The sequence below is a fragment of the Pithys albifrons genome, chromosome 15, assembly GCF_047495875.1.
Source record: "Pithys albifrons albifrons isolate INPA30051 chromosome 15, PitAlb_v1, whole genome shotgun sequence".
Classification (NCBI taxonomy): Eukaryota; Metazoa; Chordata; class Aves; order Passeriformes; family Thamnophilidae; genus Pithys; species Pithys albifrons.
The window spans coordinates 2300223-2326244 of NC_092472.1; the positions used below are offsets into that span (position 1 = coordinate 2300223).

At 51.5% G+C, this 26022-nt stretch overlaps 1 protein-coding gene across 2 annotated transcripts; it reads right to left on the reverse strand.

Moving 5' to 3' along the window:
- Positions 1-2215: 2215 nt before the first annotated feature.
- Positions 2216-24977, reverse strand: ECSCR (endothelial cell surface expressed chemotaxis and apoptosis regulator). 2 transcript variants are annotated; one of them, XM_071570208.1, is made up of 11 exons: positions 24835-24977; positions 12547-12588; positions 11969-12022; positions 10005-10118; positions 9463-9516; positions 7622-7696; positions 6972-7070; positions 6110-6205; positions 5499-5535; positions 3344-3443; positions 2216-2807 (listed from the first exon to the last, which is right to left on the reverse strand). In XM_071570208.1, exons 1-11 carry the CDS (start codon positions 24884-24886, stop codon positions 2799-2801), a joined length of 732 nt encoding a protein of 243 aa, XP_071426309.1. In that variant the 5' UTR covers positions 24887-24977; the 3' UTR covers positions 2216-2798. The 2 variants fall into 2 exon arrangements, with proteins under 2 accessions (XP_071426309.1, XP_071426308.1); XM_071570207.1 differs by lacking the exon at positions 2216-2807 and having other exon boundaries at positions 3320-3443.
- Between the last annotated feature and the right edge of the window lie 1045 nt (positions 24978-26022).

Here is a 26022-nt window from a genome sequence, read left to right on the forward strand (position 1 = left end):
TGGTGTCCTTATTCCTCCATGTATTTATTGTTTACTTTAGGTATCACCCAGGGCATTGTGCTTAAGCAAATCCACCAGTCTGGCAGAGCCTGGATCAGCAATGCCATTTTTCTTTTCATGAATGTGTACCAAAAAAAGCTTCATTTATTAGAAAATAACGAATTAAACTCCCTGGTGCAGAAGTTAAAGGCAGAAGGTGTGTTGGCTGTCAGCAGGGGTTGTGAAGACATTGCATTTATTTTGCTGAGCAGTTCCTTGCCAGCTGCAAAGCACAGCTCCCTCTTGCACTGCACATCCCAGAGAACATCTCCTACCCATCCCGTTAGGGTAAATTAGGCTCAATTTAGATGTTTCACTGGACTGTGCAGGGGAATGTGTGCAGCAATACCCATTCTGAGTGCTTGGCCAGGTTCTTTTTTCCCTGATGTCACAGTTTACCTTCAGGGCTGATGGATGCTGCTGTTTCTGTCAGGAGAGGCACTATCTCACTGTGCTTTCCTGGACAGATGAGGTGCTCCCAAGGTCTGTGTTGGAGCTGGTGCAGCTCCCAAGCAGGAGTCACAGTGCAGATGGGCAGAGGCAGCGCAGGGTTACTGCTTCAGTACCTTGCACTGCTGAATGAGGCAGCTGAGACCTCCAGAAATACCCAACAGGGCAGGGTTTCTCTTGCATGGATGCTGGGCATGGATGTGCCCACCCTCCTCGTGGGAGTATCTTGCTGCAAGTGGTCAGTGAGTGTGGCTGGGGCTGAACCAGCTTGAGCTGTGACCAGCAGACTCCAGATGGGAGCTCCTGCCCTGGGGAACCCACCACAGGGCTGTTCCTGGGGCTGCACTGGGGGATTCCTGGGGCTGCACTGGGAGTTCCTGGAGCTGCACTGGGTGTTCCTGGGGCTGCACTGGGGGTTCCTGGAGCTGCACTGGGTGTTCCTGGGGCTGCACTGGGGATTCCTGGAGCTGCACTGGGGGTTCCTGGAGTTGCACGGGGAGTTCCTGGAGCTGCACTGGGAGTTCCTGGAGCTGCACTGGGTGTTCCTGGAGCTGCACTGGGGATTTCTGGAGCTGCACTGGGGGTTCCTGGAGCTGCACGGGGAGTTCCTGGAGCTGCACTGGGAGTTCCTGGGGCTGTACTAGGTGTTCCTGGAGCTGCACTGGGGATTTCTGGAGCTGCACTGAGGGTTCGTGGAGCTGCACGGGGGGTTCCTGGGGCTGCACTGGGGTGTTCCTGGGACTGCACTGGGAGTTTCTGGGACTGCACTGGGGATTCCTGGGCCTGCACTGGGGGTTCCCGGAGCTGCACGGGGGGTTCCTGGACCTGCACTGGGGAGGTTCCTGAGTCTGCACTGAGGGGTCCCTGGGGCTGCACTGGGGGGTTCCTGGGGCTGCACTGGGGGGTTCCTGGGGCTGCACTGGGGGGTCCCTGGGGCTGCACTGGGGAGTTCCTGAGGTTGCACAGGGGGCTCCTCAGGCTGCACTGGGCGTTCCTGGGGCTGTGGTGAGCTGGGGGCTCTGCTTGCATGGGGATGCTGCTGTTCTGGTCCATCAAGAAGCTCTGGGAAAGCAGGGATATGTTGGTACAGAAAAAGCAAAGGTGAGCAGATCTATATGGACCCTGTGGGACTGAAGGCAGATATCAGTTGAGCAGCAGCAAGGCCACAGCTGCTGTTGTCTGGTAAAGGAGAAATCACTCCCCAGGAGTTCTCAGCAACTCCCCAGAGGTTTCTCATGAGAACTCCTCAGGTTTCCCACAGGACACCAGAGATGTTCCTGCAAACAGTCAGGATGATTTCACCAAAACACTGGACTTGTGAGATATGGATTATAACCAGTTGGGATTTGTAGATTGATGGTGTGAGATTCAATTTAGCCACTGGAACGTAACCTTAACCCTGTATAAACCATGTGCTGTGTGTAATAAATGGCATTTGCTGACCACACTGGTCTGGTGGGTGGTGTCCTTATTCTTTCGTGTATTTCTTGTTTGCTTTAGGGATGGTGGAAGCTCTCCCAGCAAACCTGTGCTGCCAAACCCCAGGAGCTGAAGTAGCTCAGCATTTTACTTGTGGCCACTCAGTTTTACACTCAGCTAAACCCCTGTGTGTGCAGAGACCCCATTCCTTACACTTCAGATGAGTCTTTGAGCACGTGGGGAGATTGTGATCTGCCTACCCCAAGCTCAGTTGTTAATTATAAAGTCTTTAAGATGGCAATTTGCATTTCAGCAGCACCTTTAATTTGCAGCTCTCCAAGCACTTTACAGACAGGGATTAACTCAGCCTCACAACAACCCTGTGAGGTAGCTGGGCATGATCATCCCCACCACTGTGGGGACAATGAGACCAGCAGGGATAAGGGGCTTGGAGCAGTCAGACTGGGATCTGACCTAGAACTTGGCCATTTAAGTTTCTTCAGGCCTTCAGCTTCAGAACAGGCTTTCTTATCACACAGGGTTGAGTCCATGTGGGCTACACTGATTAACGAGTGGCAGTCTGTAAAGGCCATTGTGAAGTAGATGGTGCCTTGGTGCTTCTTGCTGCTGGATTTATTGGAGTGTTTGAAGGCATCTCAAAATTAGAGCTAGATATCAACCACTGAGCATGGCAGGCTGTAACTGGAGAAAGCCCTTAGGCCCCAGGTGGGGAAGCTATGTAGGACACTACAGTAAATGTATTGATCAGAAAGGACATAATAATTTATATATAAAGTCCACCCTTGCTCTTTCCCCAAAGGAAAAAAAAAGAAAAAGAACCTAGAAAGTCACTGCTGGTTGTCACGTGTCAGCTTCTGTCTCTGGGCTCTTCATAGCACCTGCCAAAAAACCAAAATGTGGAGCATCAGCAGCCTGTTTGGGCTGGCAAAGCGAGCTCAAAGCAATGTGTTCTCCTAAACTCAATCACAGCTTTAAATCAACTGAAAATTATGTGAATTCCGAGTGTGGGATGGATCTGAGAGCACTGAAGGGATTGTGCTTCAACCACCTGTGGAGCAGGAGAGGGTGAGCTTGGGCTGGAGGCTGAGACTTTGATTTCTCCAAGGCTGTGACCTCTTCATTTAATGCCAGGGCACTGCAGCTTTGGTGGCTGCCCCTAGGCCATGCCAGCTGTGTACAAGAGGTTTATCTGACACCTCGAGTTCAGGGACATTGGGAAAACTGAGATGGGCACCCAAATTTTCACTGGGCTCACTGGAACCAGTTTGGACCTTGAGGAGTTTGATGGCAGCTGTTTTTTGTTTTATTTCTGAAGGAGGACATGGGCAAAGAAATACCTCAAAGGCATGCTCTTATCCAGCCAGAGAAAGGCCCTCCAGCTAACTCCCTACTAAGCAAGGCTGAAAAGGGAAACCTTTTCTGATGGTGGGTAACTCAGGCTGTTGTTCATGTTGATGTTCTTCATGGAGATCAGAGTGATGCTGTTATCCTTCTGACTCGTGTCTGCCGAGCAGCTGTCAGGGAGAGGGAGAGATTGGTTACTCTGGGAAACGAGAGAGGGAATCACAGGGTCACAGAGTCACTCAGGTTGGAAAAGCCCTCCAATATCACCAAGTCCACCCTGTGCCTGATCCCCACCTTGTCACCCAGCCCAGAGCACCGAGTGCCACATCCAGTCATTCCCTGAACCCCTCCAAGGACAAAGTTTCTTTGGACACAGCTGGAGGCAAAAGGCAGGGCTGAGGCTGGACCAGGGTTGGTGTGCACTGCCTGCTGAGCTGTTGTCCTCATTCAGGCCCACCCCTAGTGCCAGATTTCCACATCTCTGGGGAAACAAGCTGTGTGTGCCCTACAGAAAGCACCACTGTCCCCTCTGTCACTACTCATAGGCAGAGTCACAGAGCAGTTTGGATCTGGTTCCCAGTGAATGGATTTCCTGCCAGTCCTGCTGCCCTCACCAGAGCTGGAACAAAAGAGCATTATTGGGTGCCCTGTCCTAGGCCCTGAAGGTTATTTGTCCTACAGAGACAGCTCTGGATATTGTTACAGTGGATGCTGCTGCTCATGCATTGTCAGTGTCTCTCTTAAGAGAGTCCCAAGCCTTAGGAAGGTGGAATTCCCCTTTCTTCTTACCCTGAGGTTTGGGATACACATTTAGTGCCAGTGCAGACTGGATGACTTTGGGGATTATGATGCCCCAGGGCACTGTCCTCTGCTCTGGTATGTTCTGCCTCAGGGGTTTCAGATCACTTGGAGATCATTCAGGGTATTTGGGAACCATTGATGCTCATGCAAATTTGGCACTCAAATACTCAGGGACTTTGCTTGGTGTCCTGATGCCAAAGGGGTTTTTGTTCTGATTTTCACATTTTGTAGATTTTAGGAACACAGTAGTTGTGGATTTTTAGAGGGTTAATATTTCTAACAGTTTAAGTTTAATGCCTTTCTATCACTACCCCTGTCCCAGAACAGGGAGCTCAAATTCCTTTAGTTAATTAATCTTGTTTAGACTCCTTTCCAAGGTAGAGCTGAAGGATATCAGAGGCCCACAGAATGAAACATAAACACAGGTCAGAGTGACCCAGAAGTCAAAACTGGATGAACTCCAAGAGACCTTTGTGTGCCTGAGGGGCTGATGAAGACAGAGGGTCTTGACGACCCCAGACCCAATTCCAGGGGGTTGGACCAAGGGTGGAACTGGGGCTGGACTGAGAAATGTGTAAAGCAATGATTGGAGGGATCTTATTATAAAAGCCATGGAAACAAGAACTGGGACACATGGATGTCATCCTGTATTCCTGTGGGCTGTAGGCCTGTGATATTAAAGGACCTTTACTTTTTACCTTACCCTGCACTAACGTGGCTCAGAGTCCTGCTTTGGGAGGGGTCATTCACGGCATCAGTTTGGCTGCCCAAAAGGTGGAAACAGGACCTGATTCACCTCAATTACCTGGTCTGGACCACGGAGACTTTTACAGCATCAGTCCCTTGCCCCTTTCCAAAGCAGGGTTTATTTCTTTGGTAGGAAACTATCAGATGAAAAACTAGGAGCAACATGCTTTGGTCCCTTCCAGCTCTTGTTCCCTGCTGTTTTCCCAGGTTCTCCCTCTCTTCTGGGGTAGCAGGGATGGACCATGGGGTTCTGAGAGGACCGTTCTCCATTTGATGCTTCTCTTCCCAAGGTCTCTGAACTGGGTCTGCTTATGCTGCTCCCTCCTGGTAACAGTAATAAGCATCTTGGAAGACACCTGGGACTGCTTTGAGATTCAGAAACTCAGGTTTAGCCTCAAGTCTGTATCTGGCAAAGACAGACAAGGAAACTGCTTTGGGAAGGTGATGAGTTTTTGCAGACCTCAAGGCAGCTTTGAAAAGAAACCATGAAATATTGACCTTTGACCTTTGTCTCTATCACTATCAAAGCTGGCTTTGTTTTTTCACCTGTCTCAAAGATGTTTTGAGATGCTTCTTTCCACCTCAGATAACCAAAGCAGACTATTTTCCTTGCTGAAATTAGCTCTGGAATAAAACAGGCCCTTTGAACTGGATGTAGGCAGCATGGGCAGCCTTACCTCTCTGACACCATGGAGCTTCCTGGTTTCTGCTTGTCTGGAGGGAGAAAAGCAGGTGGTGATGTACAGGTGAGGAAACATCACAGCTAAGCCATAAAAGAAGGCAGCTCTATTCTGAATTATGTTGTCCAGGGATATAAATGATATCTAAATGAGATAAGAGCCACCATGGGGGAAACGTGGGAGTTGATTAGGGAAAATCCTTCAATTAATGGGACGTACAGGCAGGACTTGATGGCCTTGCTGCCAGTTCAGTCACCAGCATCCTTTGGGCTTTAGGATGGTATCTGCCTTGCCCTCTGGTGGGCACTGCTTGGTGGGAAGTGGGATTCCTAGGGAAAAGGAGTGTCAAGCTCCATGACTTTTGCTGGAAGTGCTGCCCAGCCCTGGGAATCTGCACACTGAGCTGCAGCAAACTGAGGCTCTGTCCTTGTGCAGCTGGGGCTGGGCTGGGGCTCTAGAGAGGAGGTCACACTACATTCCTGACTGCTTTAACTCTATTCCAGTTTGGCTTCAAAACCTTCTCCAATGCATCTTTTAGGCATTGCCAAATCCACATGGAAACTGGTGGCTTGTACATTAGGGAAAGACAGATCCCCTCTGGCAAATACCTTCCTCCTTGGAGCGGTTACACTTGAACCTCAGGCTGACCACACTGACCAGGACGATCACCACCACCACCAGGACAACAATGAAGCTGATGACACCTGGGGATGGAGGAAAGAGATGTCTGAGATTGATAGAACAACATCCTGGATCCTGGGATGGCAGAGAGACTTTGACTGTCATCAAAACTTGGGTAGGAAATTGGTATTTTCATTAATGTGAGCATGGCTGTAATAGGTAGAGAATAGTCACTATATCCTCTTGTGCTTTAACATCAAAGGGCTCCTGATGAATATTTAATTGATGAATACTTAATTGATAAGGCAGTGCCAGGAGAACAGAAGTCAGCTGATTACAGTGGGGATTGATAGGAGTACTGACTCCTACTGCAGTTCCTACTGTATATATATTCCTACTACAGTTGGTAAATCTTATCCTGAAGGTGTGTAAAGTAAGATGAAAAGCAAACAGCAAAAGCTAAAGGCTGTGGGTGGTGTCTTCCATCTCATAAACCTCTGGCCAAGTGCAAACTTGATTCTGACATCAACCCTCAATAAATCAAGCTGTTCTTTGCACAGGAATCCTGTCCTGCTAAGACTGGTTCAGCACTTAGAATCATAGAATGGTTTGGTTTGGGAGGGACCTCAAAGCCCACCCAGTGCCACCCCCTGCCATGGGCAGGGACACCTTCCACTATCCCAGGTTGCTCCAAGCCCTGTCCAGCCTGGCCTTGGACACTTCCAGGGATGTGGCAGCCACAGCTTCTCTGGGCACCCTGTGCCAGGGCCTCATGAAGCTGGGTGTCCAAAGCAGTGTGTCCTGGCCAAGCAGACCCCCCTCCTGTCCCCAGGCTGCCCAAGAACTCACCAAAAGCTGCCACTGTCAGTGGTGACTTGTCATCTGTTGGGGTGGGCTTAGGCAAGTGGTCAGAGGAGTTCAGTGTGGGAGTGACAGGCTCTGAGGTGCCTACAGAGGGGGAAAAAGCAGCTTTACATGAAAGGCTTTCTTCCAGGGCTGGGAAGAGGATTCCCAGCAATGCCAGAGGACTAACTCACAGCTGTGGTTCATTGAACAGGCTGAGGGTGGGTCCTGTCCAGGCCCATCAGGGTTAACAGCAAAGTCAGCAGGACCTGTGTGGAACCACTGCCCTGGTCTGACCCCATTTATTGGCAAGCTGAGAACACCCAGAGGGTCCTGCTGGGACCCCAGGGAGGAAGCTGAGCATGGCAGGTGAAGGTCTGCCTCAGCAGTGTGATTGAGGGGCAGTTTGTCTTGTCTCCCTCCTTTTCCAGCCTTTTCCCACAGGGGCACCTTTCCTGCTGTGACCTACTCCTGCTGTTCCCAGGCTGCCCCACAATGCTGCTTCTGCAGAGCTTTACAGGCATTTCAAGGGCTACATGGGATGGCCAGCACCCCTCAGACACTCATGGGCTGTTCTCCTGCTGCCTTGGAGACAGAGGTGTGCTGGCCTTGCTGTTGGCTGAGTGAAGGGCTGTACAACCCACAGCAGTGCTCACCTCTCTGGGACAGCGAGGGGGAGGCACCTTCAGTCACTGCTGGTGTGGTTCTCTCCCTTCTCGTGGGCTCTTGAGCTGCACAGAGAAACACAGAATGTGAGTCTTGTCCTTGAGTGTCATCTCATAACCAGAGCAATTAACGGGCACCAGGAGAGGGGAGTCCCAGTAATGCTGGTGATACCTGGGCAAACATGGAATTCATACTCAGCCTAAAAACTTCCCACCAAACATACTTTGTACTGTTTCCCATGTCCAAATAGAAACCCAGGAACCAAAATTCAAACACCCTTGTATAAAATCCTTGAGTTTTGCAGTCCCAGGTGAAGGTTTTGGGCAGAAACAGCAGTGGGAGGCTGGAAGAGCAAACTGGAAAGATTATGGATTTTCTATCTCTCATAAACATTTGAACTTAGAAGAAATCTGCTTAGAGGAAGAAATTTTGCAGAGTGTGGATGTGGATTGACGGTTTGGCTTTTCCTTGGACTTGAAATGAGTGAAGATGCTGTCCTGGGTTATCTGGAACTAGTTAACCTTGTTTGAGCTGGGCTAACTCGTGCTCCATATGCAGTCTGGCTGGGGCAGCACAGAGGTTTGTCTGAGCAAGGACTCCAGTTCTCAGGGGGATAAACTGGCTTGTCTGAAGCTCTTTGGTTTGTGGCAGCTGCTTCCAGTGCCTGTACAAGGACATTTAAAGGCAGTCCATGTGTTTCACTTGTACAGAGAAAACCATCCTCTGCTGCCTCCAGGCTGTGTTGAATGCCCTGAGTGTCTGCACTGACCTTGGTGAACAGACACAGGCCCTGGCAGGAGACTGGAAATGATACTTGGGAGTTTCAGAAGATCATCTGGAGGTCAAGTGAGATCTTCTTCCCTCCTTTCCCACCCCCACCTTCCCAGCAGCAGCGTTGGCCAAAAGTGTGTGGTGCCTGGAGGGGGGTACACAGCTCCTGGCACTGCCCTGTCCCCCACAAAACATCGCTGGTTTGGAATGGGATTTCTCCAAAAGCCAGAAGAAAAAGGGCAAAAGGCATGAAATAACAGATCTAACTGTTCAGGAGCCACGTGGAGCAGAACAGTCTGGAGAAACAGGGACTCCTGCTGTACAGTTTTTTTTACCAGTCATCAAATTCTTAGTTTTATTCTGCAACTGTCCCTCTGGCCATGGGCAGAAGCTTTGGTTGGCACAGATACCCCACCCCTGGGAAATGCTGGGAAACCTGGCCCTTGGGACCATCAGCAGCCATACAACAAAGGTGAGTGGAGCTTCTCAGCCATAAATCAGGGCTGTGATGCAGAGCAGTCTGCTCTGAGGCAGAGGGCTCCTGGCTTAGGTGGGCACAGCCATCTGGGTGGCATCTGGGTGGGCACAGCTGACCTTGCTTGTGTTAGAGGTCTGAGAGGTACCTGGAGAGGCAGAGCAGTTTCTGTCCTGACCATTGCAGGTTTTTGAGGCTGAGTCATTAATGGGGAACCAGCTCAGTTGTCAGATCCCACTCTTCCCACTTTGGGATTCTGCCCTTACTCTGAGAAAACTTCCTGAATTCCCTCGTTTGTGCTTACAGGTTGGGTCAAACAAACTCTCAAAAATAAAATGATACTGATTTAAAAGGATGTTAAGAGGGCTCCCTTTCCCTAAACATAGATCCATCGTTCAAATGCTTAAGTTCCTCACAGCAGGGCCTTTGATCTTGTGTTTTATCACTGCCTGCAAGAATACCAGATGTGATTCTGGGTGCAAATAGTGCCTCAACCCCAAGAAAAACACCAATGCCATGAGAACCAAGCAAGCTGATTGCCATGACAGTATCTAAGTTATTGTTACCCTAAAAAGGACAAAGTACCTTGAGGTGGTGGAGAAGGAGCTGCTGTGCTTCTGTTTTCACTAGACTTATCATCTAGATAAAGAAAACATGGAAAAGCAGAATTAACTCTTGAAGCTGCTACTAATTATTCTTTGGGGAGCTGTTGGGTGTCCAGGGGGTAAGGGATAAAACCCTTTGCTTGCATGAGACTTTCCCTCCAAACCAACATCAAGATGCCCATCTAGCAAGGGGTGCAGCCAGGTCAGTGTACCTGAGAGGTGACCTGGGAGAGGTCTGCTGGGGAGGCTGGAGCTTCTCTGGGCAGCATTATTTGGTAAAGCATGACCTGGCTTTTCTCATACAGGTTTGCCATGGCTGTGTCCAGCTCTGTGCTTTTAGGGAGCTGGAAGGAGCTGCTCTTGCAGCAAATACTCAAAGAAATTCAGTATTTGCTGAATGACTGAATAAGCAGCACGGTGTGGACTTAGCCCAGTGTGTTGGATGCCCCCAGTTTTTCCTGGATAAGGAGGGATGCACAAACAGGTCCTGCCTGAGCAAAGAGCTGAGTTTTCCATCCTTACCTTGCACAATCAGCACTGGCAGTGTTGGAGTGGTGGGAGGGGGCTTGGCTGTGGTGGTTTGAGCCACAGAGGTGGGACTGGGGTTGGTGGGTGTTGGTGATTTCACTGCTGGCTCTGCAGGGGAAGAGAAGTGTTACCTCAGAACAACCTGGAGGAGGGCACAGCCACCACAAAGAGCCCTCAAGCTCCTTGAGAGTCAGGGATAATCTGCTGGGGAAAGCCCATGCATGGGAACAGCCCCCATCCAATCCTGCTCAGAGTCAAGGAGCTCTTGTACTTCAGGATTAACTTCTTTTGTTTTTTTCCTCCCAAAGAGGTGCTGAGCTGGCAGAGCTCAGCAAACACATGGACAAAATCAGGTTTTTTGCCTCTGCTTCTTTCCCTGCTTTGAGAAATGAAGGTATTTTTGTCACTGGACACTTTTACTGCCTGGAGCTGCCTGGCACCCACGTGGTTGTTTGCATGTCATCTGAAAGGCCAACTTTTATATTTCATTTCACCAAGAGTCTCTAAGCACAAACAATTCAGCTCCTGAGGTGCTCTGGAGGCTCCATCATCTGCCCCAACCTCCTACTCCAAGCTGCACAGCAAGAGCATGGTCCGGAGCAAGATGGGGAAAAAGCTTTCCATAGTCCCTCTGGTGGATCTCCAGCTGGGAATTTATAGATAAGTTCCTTCTCAAGACTTGTCTTGGCTTTTCAGTAAAATGAGAAAAGGGTGTAAATGGTTTCAAAGTTAGTGTTTTTTGTTTTGTTTTCCTTTTATCCAAATGCTTCAGTGGAATATTGGAGTTTAGGATTAAGTTTCTTCCAAGGTTTTTTTTTTTTTCTTTTTTTTTCTTTTTTTCTGCAAGGCTTGGAAGCAGAATCTGAGATATTTTTGAGATCTTTTTCCTTGATATTTTTGGGATCCCTTTGGAGGAGTATCTATGCCTGAATTTTGTGTTTTTCCCTAAACATACCAGGAAGAGATCTGCCTCCAAAGATCCAAGTGGACTAACAGGTGTGGATCTGCAGTTGGAGAGATTCTTGTGCAGTTGATTTTGTGTACATGGCACAGAATCATGAAAAGGTGGGTTGGAAGGGATCTTAAAGGTCAGCCAAGGTGGACAGGGCATGGAGCAACCTGGCCTAGTGGAAGGTGTCCCTGCCCCTGCCAGGGGGTTGCAATGAGGTGCTTTCTAAGGTCCCTTCCAACCCAAACCATTCTGTGATTTTGTGATGATCTATTTCTCTCTATTCAATTTAATTTTCCCCCCTTTTAATGATTTTTCTTCCTCACACCTGTGCCTTGATCCCTGTGGGGAGGGTTGGCTGCATCAGAAGTCCTTACACCTCCAAATTTCCTTCCTCCCCACCACCATCCTCATCTAACCTGCCACTGCACAGCCCCATCTCCTGCTGGGTGGCCCAGCTGGACTGGGGGTCAGACCAGTTACAAACTGGGGGTCAGACTTGTTACAAACTGAGGGCCAGACCAGTTACAAACTGGGGTTCACACCAGTTACAAACTGGGGGTCAGACCAGTACAAACCGGGGGTCAGACCATTACAGACTGGGGGTCAGACCTGTTACAAACTGAGGGCCAGACCAGTTACAAACTGGGGGTCAGACCAGTACAAACTGGGGGTCACACCAGTTACAAACTGGGGGTCAGACCAGTTACAAACTGGGGGACAGACCAGTTACAAACTGAGGGCCAGACCAGTTACAAACTGGGGGTCAGACCTGTTACAAACTGGGGGACAGACCTGTTACAAACTGAGGGCCAGACCAGTTACAAACTGGGGTTCAGACCAGTTACAAACTGGGGGTCAGACCTGTTACAAACTGGGGTTCACACCAGTTACAAACTGGGGTTCACACCAGTTACAAACTGGGGGTCAGACCTGTTACAAACTGGGGGTCAGACCATTACAGACTGGGACACCCTGAGCTGCTCCCTGGTCTCCAGCTGAGCGTTACCTGAGGTGTGGTTGTTCCTCATGTCAGGGCTGGGGGTTGTTGGTTGGGCTTGACCTGCAACACAAGCAGAGGGACATGGAGGGGACGTGTCCTCCCCCTGCTCCATCTGCGTGATCCCACAGGGACAGTGGGGCCAGGAAGGGGCTGTTGGGCTCAATGAGAGCTGAAAGGGTGAGGGGGCCAGAGATGCTGCGGAGAGTTTGTCCCTGGTGTGGCTGTAGGGACCAGTGGGCAACAGGACCATGGCTGAGGATCCATAGAGGAAAACATGCTGGGAAACATCTGGGGGGACAGGGAGCAAGGACAAGGCAGGAGTCCTCTTTCACCAGGCTTTCTGGAACACGGCCTTGCTCTCCACCAGACAAACAGGGGGCCAAGCCTGGTCACCCTCTGGAGTGCAGTGGCCTCCATGTCCCTGAAGATCTGGGGGATGGATGGGGCAGGAGGACATGGGCAGTGGAGGGGCCTCAACAGATGGAGCTGGGAATCAGGTCCCCATTTGTGAGCCCTCCCTTTGCATCCCCACGTGCATTCACATCCAAACAGACACAAAAAATCCACCCCAAACCAGCAGGTACCTGTTACAGCCTCAGTGGAGGAGTTTGAGGAGGCTGTGGAACCTGAAATGAAAGAGTAAAGAGCATTAGTGGTGCCAATCTGTGACTGTCTGGTGTTCTTGGTCCTTGTGTGGTTTGGGTTTTTTCCTCATCTTCTCTGGGAATGGCTTTGAAATAGGGTGATTCTCCCAAAAACATTTGCAAAGAAGTAGTAGCAAACACAGAGTGCAGGTTCTGAGTAAATTAGGGCTGGAGTTTATCCAGCCAGGAGAAATGTCCTCCTGCCCAGCTGGAGCTGAACCCTCTGGGAGCCACCTGCCTCTGTGAGAGGGGGAATCACAGAATCACAGAATGGATTGGGTTGGAAAAGACCTCTGAGGTCATCAAGTCCAACCCTTGGTCCAACTCCAGTCCCTTTACCAGATCATGGCACTCAGTGCCACGGCCAAGCTCACTTTAAAAACCTCCAGGGATGGGGAATCCACCCCCTCTCTGGACAGCCCATTCCAATGCCTGAGCACTCTCTCTGCAAAGAATTTTTTTCTGCTCTCCAACTTCAATTTCCCCTGGCAGAGCTTGAGCCCATCGTGCCCCCTTGTCCTATTGCTGAGTGCCTGGGAGAAGAGACCAACCCCCACCTGGCCACAACTTCCCTTCAGGCAGTTCCAGACAGTGCTGAGGTCACCTCTGAGCCTCCTCTTCTCCAGGCTGAACACCCCCAGCTCCCTCAGCCTCTCCCCACAGCACTTGTGCTCCAGTCCCTTCTCCAGCCTCGTTGCTCTTCTCTGGCCCCGCTCCAGCCCCTCAATCTCTTTCCTCAACTGAGGGGCCCAGAACTGAACACAACACTCAAGGTGTGGCCTCCCCAAGGCAGAGTCCAGGGGAAGGGTCACTGCCCTGGGCCTGCTGGCCACGCTAGTTTGGATCCAGGCCAGGATCCCATTGGCCTTCTTGGCCACCTGGGCACACTGTTGGCTCCTGTTGAGCTTCCTGTCCCTCAGTCCCCCCAGGTCCCTCTGCCTGGCTGCTCTCCAGCCACTCTGTGCCCAGCCATAGAAATCCATGGGGTCGTTCCCTCCCTGCTTTGCCTCCAGCCTTGGCAGAGCTGGGGTGTGACCTGCATTCCGGAGCTGTTCAAAGAGTTAACTCATATTTGGACACTCTGTTCCCTTGAGACTTTAAAGAATGGATGGATGAGGTTTGTAAACGCTTCCAGGAGCTGGTGGGGCTGTTCCCCTTGTTGTCTCCTCCCTCTGGTCCTTCTGTCCCATGTGTTTGTATCTTGGGAAGCTGGATGCAGCCTTGTCTATGTCTGGAGGGGCTGCAGCCCTGGGAGTGACTCAGGGCTGCCTTCCCTGGAGGGGTGGGTTGTCCTGTAGGTCCATGGAAGGTTGTGGGTGTTGCTCTGAGCCCCCAGTTTTTCTCAACTGAAACGTGGTTTTGTTTGAGGTTTTTTGTTTTTTTTTCTCCTGGATTCATGGCAAATCATCCCTGCCCCAGTCTCCCAAGTTGCCTTCTTGCAGCATCCCTGGTGTTTTCCTTCAAACCCCAGCTCCTGGAGTCTTGTGACCACAGATTATAGAGCAGGATAGTTTGTGTTGGAAGGAACCTTTAAATGTCATCTGGTCCACCCCCCAGTGGTTAGATGAGATGCCAATAAAAATGCTGCCCTTGAAAATGGGAAAGAAAAATGTCCAGTTCTCACATTTGGGATCAAGACTTGGAAAAGATAAGTGCACTTTAAATGCTCAGATCAAACCAAATGATCCTCGTGGGTCTCTTCCAACTGAGAAGATTCTGTGATTCTGTGGTTTAACTTTGAGAAGGTGACTTTGAGTCTCTTGTTGAAACACACAAACTAATTGGGATTTTAAAATGGTTATTGCTAATGACCCTGGTGCTCTCTGTGGTTCAGATTAATGAAAGAAATGACAATACAGGTACAGAAAACAGCTGAATCTGATCCCACTGGTGATCCATCTCACCAGTCCCATGGGAGCTAAAGGTTTCTGACAGAAAGGAGCAGCAGGGAAGGTTGAATCCTTCCAGCACACTGTCCCCTCGTGATGCCAGGTAGCTGTCCTGCCACAGGGGCCTGTGGTGAGGAGCAGTGCCCTTGTAGGAGGTGGCAGCACCAGCCATGGCAGAGCAGGGCCCATGTGCCCATTTTCAGCCAGGACCTGTCCTGCCTCGGGGTGAGACTCATCTCACCTGGTGCTGCACATCACTCATGAGCCAGCCTGGGACAGAGAGCGTCTCCAGGCCCTGTTTCTCACCAAAGAGGAGACCAGGAGCTCCCAAAGAGCTGCTGCTCTGACCTGTTTCACATCTCTGCCTTTCTCCAGCTGGGGGTAGAGGAGCCACTGAGGTCACCTCTGAGCCTCCTCTTCTCTGTAATGGCTTCAAACCAAAACACAGTAGGTCTAGATGGGATATTGGGAAGGAATCCTTCCCTGTGAGGGTGGGCAGGCCCTGGCACAGGTGCCCAGAGAAGCTGTGGCTGCCCCATCCCTGGAAGTGTCCAAGGCCAGGTTGAACAGGGCTTGGAGCAACCTGGGCTGGTGGGAGGTGTCCCTGCCCATGGCAGGGGTGGCACTGGATGATCTTCAAGGTCCCTCCCAACCCAAACCAGTCTGGGATTCCATGATTTGATGCCAGGAGCTGTAGAGGTGATGTAGATGAATTTCCTGGTAGTTCTTTATGCTGTTGGGGTCTGGAAGAGCCAGGCTGGGTGCCCTGGCAGTGCTGTGTGTGTGGAATGAGACCCTCACACACAGTGTGGGGGTTCTCAGGAGCTCTGAGCTCACCCTCTGGACCTTCTGCTTGTGGGGAGCTACGGATTGATCTCATTTTCCTCATGTAACTGTGTTGGCCTAATGGTTCTTGTGTCTGAGGCTTTCTGACAATGATCCCAGCCCAACAGGAAGCAAAACAGTGTGTAAACCATGGTGGCTACATAACCAAATGTGCTCTGTTTGCAGACAGGGGTTGGCTGGGAAATCAGACCCGACTTTTCAGCTCTTTCATGTGTTGCTCTTTCCTGGCTTTCTGGGCAGCAGAATGGCACAACTGTCCTGCCCAGCAAAGAGGAGACATGGTCAGATCTTTGATTTAACACGCAGGAAGGGACTGGTTGGATTTCTAAATCTATTGAGAACAGGCCCAGAAAACAAGAACTTTTACCTGCAGCAAAGAAAAGGAAGGGTGGGCATTAGGAAATTGTCCTAATAAAAGGGTAGTGAGTTCCTAGGGGGGATTGTGTTGGATAATTTCTGGAATAGCCTTCTCAAGAGGTTTTGAAGAGCAGGTTAAATGAGCACCAGGCTTATAGCAGACAGGGTTATGGACAGATGCTAAATCAACTAATCTAATAGGGGAAAAGGATGTTTTAGGCACGTGTTGGCCCTTCTTCAAGAGGTAGAGAAGCTTCTTTTGAGGAGGGGGTTGTACCCCTTTGCAGACCCCTCACCTGGGACACTGCAGGGCACTGCCTGCTCCCCAGGGACACAGCTGGCTCCATGGAGAATTGTGGTGACTTGTTTCCATTGATCCCAAGAGTTTGCCAAGTTTTCTCCTTGTCTCTGGGCTTCCTCTTGAACAGCTTTACAACACAACTTCTGTTTCAAAAGCTGTGTGGACGTGGCACGTGGGGACAGGGGTTAGTGGTGGAACTGGCAGTGCTGGGGGAATGGTTGGACCTGAGGATCTCAGAGAGCTTTTCCAGCCTTAACAATTCTGTGATTTGGGACATTGAGTCGAAAATGCTTTAAGACACTCCATACATTCAGCACAAAGAATAATATGCTGAGATCATCACAGGGGGCCAATATCCTTTAGCCACTGCCAGACTCAAACAGCTCCTCTTTCTCCCAAATTCTCTTGCAGGAGCCATTGCCTTGTTTTCCTGGGGGAGAAGTAGCTGCTTGTAACACATTTATTGGAATGATCACTGGTGCTTTTTTGTGTTCATGGCACATGAAAGCATCAAGAATTGCTGAAGAAAGAGCTGTAGTCTACACTTAGTCTTTGCCAAAGGAAAAGGCTGTTTATTCCACCATATTTGGTGCAGATGAGGAGAAATCTAAGAGTTTGAACAGAGCCTGTAGGAGTGGGAGGAAGCTGAGGGTGAGGGAGGTGACATTGCCCTGTGCTGCCACGGCACAGCTCCAGCATCCCTGGCACAGCTCCAGCATCCCTGGCACATCCCTGGTGCTGGGGCAGGAGGCAGAGGATTGTACTCAGTGCCTTCTTCCACCACAGCCTATTGCTGAGGGACACACTGGAGAACTTACAAAGTTCTCTGATTGCAAACCTAAATCTTGGGGTTGTTGTAAATAAGAGGAATAAGCACTTTTTTCCCAGTGCCCCATTCCTGGAGCTCCCCAGGGATGCTCACCCTGGTCTGCCACGTTTGGGCTGTGCTGCAGAGAAGTGCCCAGCCTCTGTGAGGAGGCAAAGGGATGGAGATCCCTGTCTGGCATTTTGCTCCGGAATAAACTGCCTTGGCTTCTCTAAACACATCCACATGTTATTGCAGAGCAGAGCACCTCTGGCTCTGACTTCTGACCACTGTTGCTTGTTATGCCTTCCCTGCCAACTCAAATAATCAAAAGTCCTGTTCCATTGGGTGTTTTCTTCTGGTGAGGGTGCTCAGCATCCTGGCTGGATTGCTTTGGAGCGGGACAGCAGGAAGGGACCCAAATCCCATTGTGGGGCTGGGACAGACAAAAAGCGCCACGTGTCGCGGTTCCCTGCAGACATCCGGGGGACTCTGGTGTTGGGAAACATTCCCTTGGAGTGCTGCTGCCATGGGAAACATTCCTTTGGAGTGCTGCTGCCATGGAGGGCCCTGGATACATAAACAGCTCCTGGTAATGACCAGGACGCAGCTGGAACGGCAATAAACATCAAAGCCATTCAGTACGCACGAGCACCGCCAGGATCCTCCCTGTGTGGCTGGTGCCAGGGGTTTGTAGCTGGATTGTGCAGTTCCAGGTGGAGACAGGGAGCTGCCTGAGGGACTGGTGATGGCAAACACGACTGGCTGTGCTCCTGCTGCCCTGAGAAACCCCCCATTCCCCACTGGAGCTGCAGGGCTGCACAGCAGCACGTCCCAGTGCAGCTGCACTTCAGAGCCAGCTTGGAGCACCCTGGGTCGTTTTTCCAGGGGATGAGCAGGAGAAATTTCAAAAGCAGCATGAGCAGCAGGGCAGGGAGGATTCTGCCCCTCTGGCCCCTCAGGTGAGACCCCACCTGCAGAGCTGCCTCCAGCCCTGAGGCCAGCACAGGAAGGACATGGAGCTGCTGGAGAGAGTCCAGAGGGGGCACCAAGATGGTCAGAGGATGGAGCAGCTCTTCTGGGAGGAAAGGCTGGGAGGGCTGGGATTGTTCAGCCTGGAGAAGAGAAGCTTTGGGGTGACCTGATCGTGGCTTCCAGTGCCTGAAGGAGCCAACAGGAAAGATGGAGAGAGACTTTTCACAAGAGTCTGGAGTGACAGGGCAAGGTGGAATGGCTTCCCACTGCCAGAGGGCAGGGATAGATGGGATATTGGTAAGAAATTCTTCCCTGTGAGGGTGGACAGGCCCTGGCACAGGTGCCCAGAGAAGCTGTGGCTGCCCCATTCCTGGAAGTGTCCAAGGCGAGATTGGACAGGGTTTGGAGCAACCTGGGCTGGTGGGAGGTGTCCCTGCCCATGGCAGGGGTGGAATCAGATGATCTCTAAGGCCCCTTCCAACCCAACCCATTCTATGGTTCTATGATTCTATGAATTTGGGATTCCTGTCATTTGCAGAAGTTCTGTGATGTCAGATGTGTGTTAGACTGAGAGCAGAGGGGTCTTTCCATGGAGCCTTCTGTCGTGGCAACTGAGATATTCCCAGAGCCAGCAGCTCACCCAGCTCTTCAGCACAAGAAGAGGGTGACACACCCCAAGAGATGTGTGAATTTCAGGTACTTCTGCTTTGTTATTATTTTGAGTAATTGTAGCATGGTTTCTCCACTTGCTGACCAAAGAGAGGGACTGACTTTAAAACTCTCAAACTTTGTCAGGCTGTCCTAGGGGGGCTTGGGCAGCTGATGGAAAGGCCTCAGCAGGGGTTGGATCAGGCTCAAGACAGGCTTGTGCTCTCCAGCCTGTGCTCATAGAGGGATGGAGACACCGGGGAGGAGCTCTGGCTCTGCTGTGGAGTCCCAGGGACTGGTCCTGTCCACCCAGAACTGCTCTTGGAGAGGGACTGTCCACCCTGAGGACAAGCAGCCCCAGACTCCTCCCTTCCCTGCCCTTTTTGGGAGGATGTGGTGGCAGGAGCTGCAGAACCCCAGGGGCAGTGCTGTCCCTCGGTGTCCCCCTGTGCTTGCAGGCTGCAGGAACAAATGCTTGCAGAAAAGAGATCCAGCAACCTAAAAATAGTCTTTGCAATTTGTATATTGGCACTTCTGTCCAAAAACCCCTGAGAAAGAAAAGAGCGACCGTTGAACGCAGGTGCAGCTGTTTCCTGGGTGCAAACGGCAGAGAGACCAACACCACCCAATGCTCAGGGCTTATACATGGGAAAAGAACCCCCTGTTGGGAAACCTGGAAAGCAGGGAGCTCTGCAAAAGCCTAGGTCCTATTTTATTAAGTGCCTAAATAAGGTGTCTCTGCCTTGAGGGTCTCACAGCAGATCAGGTGAGGTGGAAATTGTGAAGGAGAGAGAGGGAACTGGATAACTGACAGCCTAAATCAGGTCCCAGATCCACAGAGGTATTCAAGTGTCTTAATCCCAAATGGCATGGAGGGTTTGGCAACTCACTGCCAAGTGCTTCTGAATTGTAATGACTCAGCCAAAGTGTTCTGGAAAGTTTAGAGAGGCAGGAATTAATCCCGGATCTCATCAGCAATTACAATTAATTGTCGCCTTCCTCTGCCTGTCCTCAAGGGCTGTGCCCGGGCCTGGGCATCCTCTCCAAGCATCACATTCCATGCCCCTCTCTGGGGAGCCAGTCTGGGAGCAGATAAAGGCAATTAAAAAGCACTTGGATGTAGAAAACAAGGCGGGAGACAAACAATGCGGGGAAGCCGCGTGCACGGAGCGGGATCTGCCTGTCACGGAGGTGCCAAGGGCTGCTTTTTCCATGCCAAGTGGCTGCTCCTGGAAGGACAAAGGAGCGTGGCTTTCCTCTTGGCTGCCCCACCACTGCTCCGGGGTGTCTGGGGAGCAGACACCTGCTCCACCAGGATGCTGCACCACCACCCTCCCAGCTTTGTACTGGTCCCAGTTTCCTCTGTGACCTGCTTGCTTTACAGCCCTGTGTCTGCTCCTGGTGTCTGTAGGGCTGGTGATGTGGGTCCTGCTGCTCCTCGGGATTGGCACTGGGGCTGGGATCTGGAGAGGAAATCACTCCATGCCCACTGCAAATGGAAAATGGGGGACCCACCTCTCTGTGCTTGATGGCAGACAGTGCCCAGCCTGTGCTTTTTGTCTACCTACAGCTGTTAAAAACAACATTGTTTATTAGCAGAGCTCAAAGCACTTTACGGAGGAGACTTTTCAAGTTTCTTCCCAAGCTGATTATTCTTTCCAGTAATTCCAAGATCCCCCAGTGTTGCTGTGTGCTGTTTTGAACCACCACACAGAAAGGTGATCTGCTGGGAATAGTTCAGGAGACAAGGTGTGTGAGGGGCTGGTGGCAAAGGGATTTCTCATAACTTTGGTGGTTCTTTCCACCTGCCTTTCTTTAGGTTCCTGGCTTGAGCCCCAGGGGAGCAGATGAAGGAAGTCCCTGCTTGGAAGCAGTTATTCCAGGGCTGGGAAAGCACTGGGAATGCTGCTGCCTCCAGTGCTGAGTCTCAGCAGCAAAGCTACAGAGCAGGCAAAGCATCTTGACCTGACAACCTCCATCTGAGTCCAAATTTTAGGGAATGGCCTGGTGACATCACCTGGGCTTTACTCCCAGATTTCAAAGCACTTTATGCATCCAAAGCAGCGTGGGCTGCAGCTGAGGTGGGGGGGATTCTCCCCTCTAATGTGCCTTTGTGAGATCCCAACTACAAATCTGCCTCCAGCTCTGGGGTCCAACATCAGAAGGATGTGGAGCTGCTGAAGAGAGTCCAGAGGAGGCCACAGAGATGCTGCAGGGCTGCATCCCTCTGCTCTGGAAAGGCTGGGAGAGGGGGTCACCTGGAGAAGAGAAGGCTCTGTGGAGACCTGAGAGCCCCTTCCAGTGCCTAAAGGGGCTCCAGGAGAGCTGGGAAGGGACTTGGGACAAGGGCCTGGAGGGATAGGACAAGGGGAATGGCTTCAAACTGCCATAGAGTGGACTAGATGGGATACTGGGAAGGAATCCTTCCCTGTGAGGGTGGGCAGGCCCTGGCACAGGTTGGGCAGAGAAGCTGTGGCTGCCCCATCCCTGGGAGTGTCCAGGGCCAGGTTGGACAGGGCTTGGAGCAAAGACAGTGGAAGGTGTCCCTGCCCATGGCAGGGGGTTGGAATGAGATGATCTCTAAGGCCTCTCCCAACCCAAACCATCCTGTGATTCTATGGTTCTGTAAGGTCCCTTCCCATCCAAAACATCCTGTAATGCTCTAATTTATGGAAGAGGTCACATTATTATCCCTGTTTTATACCTGAGGACAGCAAGGCAAGGAATGTTGCATGGCTGTGATAAGTGGCAGACACAAACCCCAGTGTTCCTGTGTCTCCATCCAGTCCATCCTCATCTGAGACACGTTTCTCAGACATTTCTCATCACGTTGATTCCAGTGTGATTCCAACATTTTTAGCAGCTCCAGAGTCACTTCCAGCTAAAGTATTGGAGGAGCTTATTGAACTGTGTCTGGAGCTGCTCTCTCTGGGCTGTGCTGCCCTCAGGAGTGTGGAGGGCCTGCAGCTGAGCCCAGTGCTGGTGGGAAAGGCAGGGCACACCCACCCTGCATCCCTCCTCCTGCCCAGACCCAGTGATGGCTGTCCCCAGTGCCAGAAGGGATTGCCTGGCTTCCTCTGGGATGGAAATGGACACACTCCTCTCCTCCAGGGACCCCCATTGCTGCCCAGAACAGCTCCACAGGAGCCCTCTCTGCCTCCTCTTTATTCAGGGTGGCAAACCCAAGCCACTGGTTGTGCCTCTGCGATGTCCCTGTCCCATCCCTGTGTCCCACACCAGCAAAACCTTGATCTCAGGGAACTGGGTCCTGAGCCAGTGACTTCTCATCATCAAGGGAGTAAAAAGATTCTTCCCAGCCTGTGAAATCCAACTGCCAGTGAGATCTAACCAGGATTTAAACACATTCCTGGTATTCCATCAGGTTTGTACCAAGTTTCATGAACTACCAGAACTAGGGGCAAGTCTCCTTAAACTCTTTTAACTTCAAACACCACCACAGCTCAAGGTCCTGGAGGGGACTTTGGTCTTTTCTGCTGTGCTGGGATGATTCAGTTGAGAGGGATAAACACTCCCCACCCCCTAAGTCTGCAACAAAGAGCAAATCATAGAATCATAGTTGGAAGGGACCTGAAAGATCATCCAGTCCCACCCCCTGCCATGGGCAGGGACACCTCCCACCAGCCCAGGTTGCTCCAAGCCCTGTCCAACCTGGCCTTGGACACTTCCAGGGATGGGGCAGCCACAGCTTCTCTGGGCACCCTGTGCCAGGGCCTGCCCACCCTCACAGGGAAGGATTCTTTCCCAGTATCCCATCTCACCCTGCCCTCTGGCAGTGGGAAGCCATTCCCACTTGTCCTGTCCCTGCAAGCCCTTGTAAAGAGTCTCTCTCCATCTTTCCTGTTGGCTCCTTCAGGCTCTGGAAGGCCACAATTAAGTGACCCCAAAGCTTCTCTTCTCCAGGCTGAATAATTCAAACTCTCTCAGCCTTTTCTTCAGAGCTGTTCCATCCCTCTGGTCATCTTGGTGCCTCCTGTGCCCTCACACAGGAGGTTCCTCCTTGTGGTTGGGTCATGCCATGCCATGGGCGCTCCCAGCTGAGCTTGGCAGTGGCACCTTTTCCTGCAGCACATCCCAGAGCTCTCCCCTCTCCAGCTTGGCTTTCCCAGCAGGAGCACTGGGTTCCCAGCACACCTCCTGCAAGGACACCTGTGTTGACTCACCTATTGTAACTGGGACAGAATTCCTGGAAGCCACCGCTGGCTGCTCCGGTGACATTTGCAGAGTCATCGGAGGGGTTTTGTGTTACTCAAAGGGAGCAGTTTGTTGTGTGAGCAAACATTGCTGGGAACAACCTCCTGCCTTTTCTTCCTGGTTCACCACTAGGGTTGGGCTGGCCTCTCCTTTGGCCAAGGAATTGGCTTTGGGATGCCCTGGTTTAAGGCTGTATCTGGAATCTGGATGCCTGTCCTTAAGCTGCACCCCAGCTTCTTGATTATATAAAATCTATCTCAAAAGACATGCTTTGATATCCCACATTTCTCACTGCATTATCCACCCACAGGTTGTGGCACAGATAAGGAGAGCAGTGGATGGAACAACAACAGTGGGAAAATCCTGCTGAGTTTTCAACAGCTTTGAGGAGGAATTTTTCAGTGGAAATCTTTTGTCTGGGAAATGCCTGCCCATTGTAATGGAAACAGTCCATAGGAAGAGGTTTGTTTGGACAAATATTCTGCTAAGTCTTTCTGGGGGGAGGAAAATCAAATTGGAAATGTTCCAGACCTTCCCACTTCAGGAGCTTCAAAATAACAGTATCTGAACCTCCCTTTAGAAATAACCAGGGAAGTTTAATTTGGGAAATGATAAATTAATAAATTACTGAACTTGCATAAAGTAAGAACCAGAGAGGCCTGTGTGGGAACAGGCAGGTCTTAGTGGCCATCCAAAGCTGGTTGTGTCTCTCCTCAAGGTGACCTCCCTCTCCTGAGGTGCAGGGACATCTCTCAGCAATCCTGTCTTGTTCCAGAGCCCCAGATTCCCTTTTCCAGCTGCCTGTGTGCCAGGGAACCAGCACTGCCCCTCTCACTAAGCTGCTGCTTTGCCTTGTGCTGGAGCTTCCCCAGGCACTGCACCACCCTGGGGACTTGCTGAAAAATTCCAAACACAATGAAGTGTAGGGTCAGTGCAGAACAGTGAGGCAGGACACAGGATGGGGGTGGGGTTGGTGGGGCAGAGGGGTGATGATGCACCAGCAGTGACTGACCATCGAGGGGACAGTCCCTGCCCCCTGATTTTGGGCAGCCTGCTTTGGTGCAGGTGATGCCCTCAGAACTGAAGGATGGAGGGTGACATCCCATCCACCTGATGCTGCAGCAGCCAGGCCCACCTGGAAGGTGGATCTCTGGGCAGTGCTCCCATGAGTCCCACTCCATGCAGGGGCTGGATCTTGGCAAGGGGCAGCCTGACACCCTCATGGCATCCCTGTCCCATAAAAACCCTACCAGGTGGCTGTAAGAGGAAAAGCAGCATCCTGAGGGGGCATTAGGGAAAGTCACAGTGTGGCCAAGGGGCCTCAAAGCCCCTTGCTCTGATCCTTGAGGCTGATCCCAGGCACACATCCCCCCTCTGCCAAAGCCAGGGTTGCCCTCTAATGAAGAGAGACGTTTTCTTCCTTCTCAGAATTACACAGCTATGAACTGAATTGGTTTCTGCATTCTGTGGAATGAGAAGATCTTCAAGGGCCCCTCCGACACAAACCATTCCATGATTCTCTGCCTTTTAAAAATCCCATTATTACCAGCACAGTGGCTGTAACCCGAGGCAACTTCCATGGTTTAATGATAAAACCTTTGAATTGGAGACACATTATTTTATATTCCTTTGAATGTGTTCCAGCTCTGAGCTACTACAGCTGTCAGCAATGCAAGAGGTGCCTGGTGATGCAGGAAAAAACAACCTGTCACCTTTTGGAGCAGGAAATCAGCTCCTTCATCCCACACCTCGACTCACATGGGAAAGAGAAGTTAAAGTAGAATTACCCCAAAGGAGCAGAATTATTACAGCATGTTCTGCATGAGCCTTGCACATGAGCTTTGTATTTACATTAATGAGAGGAAAAATGGAAATCAGTCAAGGAAAAAAAATATTTTAAAGGAAAATAATCTTGTACATTTTAATGTTCCACCTTTACTCTTATTTGACAAAAGATGCCTCAGCACAAACACTCCTTTGGTTAACCAGGAAACAAGTTCTTGTCTTGCAGCACCACCAAACAAACCCTGTAAACCTGTCCCAGCTGCACTTCCCCAACAACCTGACTCCTGCCTCTCTGGAATTGGGTGGCTGAGATTCCCATGGCAGCCCCAAAGCTCTGGCTGGTTCCCCTGTGCCCCCCGGGATGCCCAGCTCCCCAGTCCCCCCTCCCTGGGCTGTGTGGGGCAGCTCACCTGGGAGCAGCAGGCAGAGCCAGAGCAGCAGGCGCAGGGACCGGAGCAGCATCTCCGCGGTGGCCGTGGCTGCCGAGCCGCGCCGGGGCTCTGGCCATGCCGGGAGGGACCACGGCCCAGGAGCTGTGCCTGCCTGGGCTGACTCTCACACAGCTTCCTGTTAAAGAATAGAAGGAAACGGGCTGAATCCACAGGGGAACTGTGTTTTTCAGCCCATTATGGTCGGAGAGGATGTGAGACATCGCTCAGGCGGCAAAGGAAACCTCGCCATGGCTTTGGAGAGGGATTCGGCTCCTGTGGTGTGGGGACAGCAGAGTCAGGGCCCTGCTTGGGGCCTCAGGGGCCTCCTTGTGGTGCTTGGTTTATTGGGAGATTGGTTGGGGTAGGATGTGCCCCACAGGTCCAATTCACCCCACATCAGCTATGAGGGTTTCAGGCTGGGTTGGTCCTCCCTGGTGTAGGAGCTGCTGGAGGAGTCTGTGCTCCCCCTGACCTGAGGGGGATTCCTTGGTACCTCCATGAGGGATTTGGAAATAATTGCTCCTTGTAGGGCCAGAGTAACTCAGCAGCTGGATCTGCCCTGTACCCTGTGCCTCCCTGTGCAGCTCCAGTGAGTCTGGGCAGCGGGATGTGCCACCTTTGGGATGCAGTTCTTCGGCAGGAGCAGCATCCCTTCCCACAGGACACACAGCACATGGCAGGCTTTGACTTATTCCTTCCCCAGCTCCTTGAGAAGGGGAGGAACTGGAAAACTAGGCCAGTTCTGCTCACCAGCCAGCCCAAGGGGTTCAGGCATTTGGTTTCTTGGCCCCAACCTTGTTGATGTGCTTGTCAGTCTGTCCATCCCCTGCTGCCATAGTCTGAACTCCAGAGGGAATAATTTACCCCATGCTGGATGTGACTGGGTGTTTGGGGGAGGAGAAGGGTTGTGGTGTCCCCATGTGGGAAAGGCTGCCTGTCTTGGAGGCTCCCTATGGGTGTTCAGGATGCAAAGCCACAGGATGTGTCTCCTGGATTGAGGGGCTGGTCCAACCCCCTCCCACAGCCCCCCAGAATCCCAGAGCCTCAGCTGAGGGCACCAGAGCTGCTCCTTCACTGCATGGAGTGCATCAAGGGGTGTCTTCTACTGCTGGCAATGTCCTTCCTTCCCACAGCTGGGAGATGGTGGCAGGGCCTGCGGGAGAGATC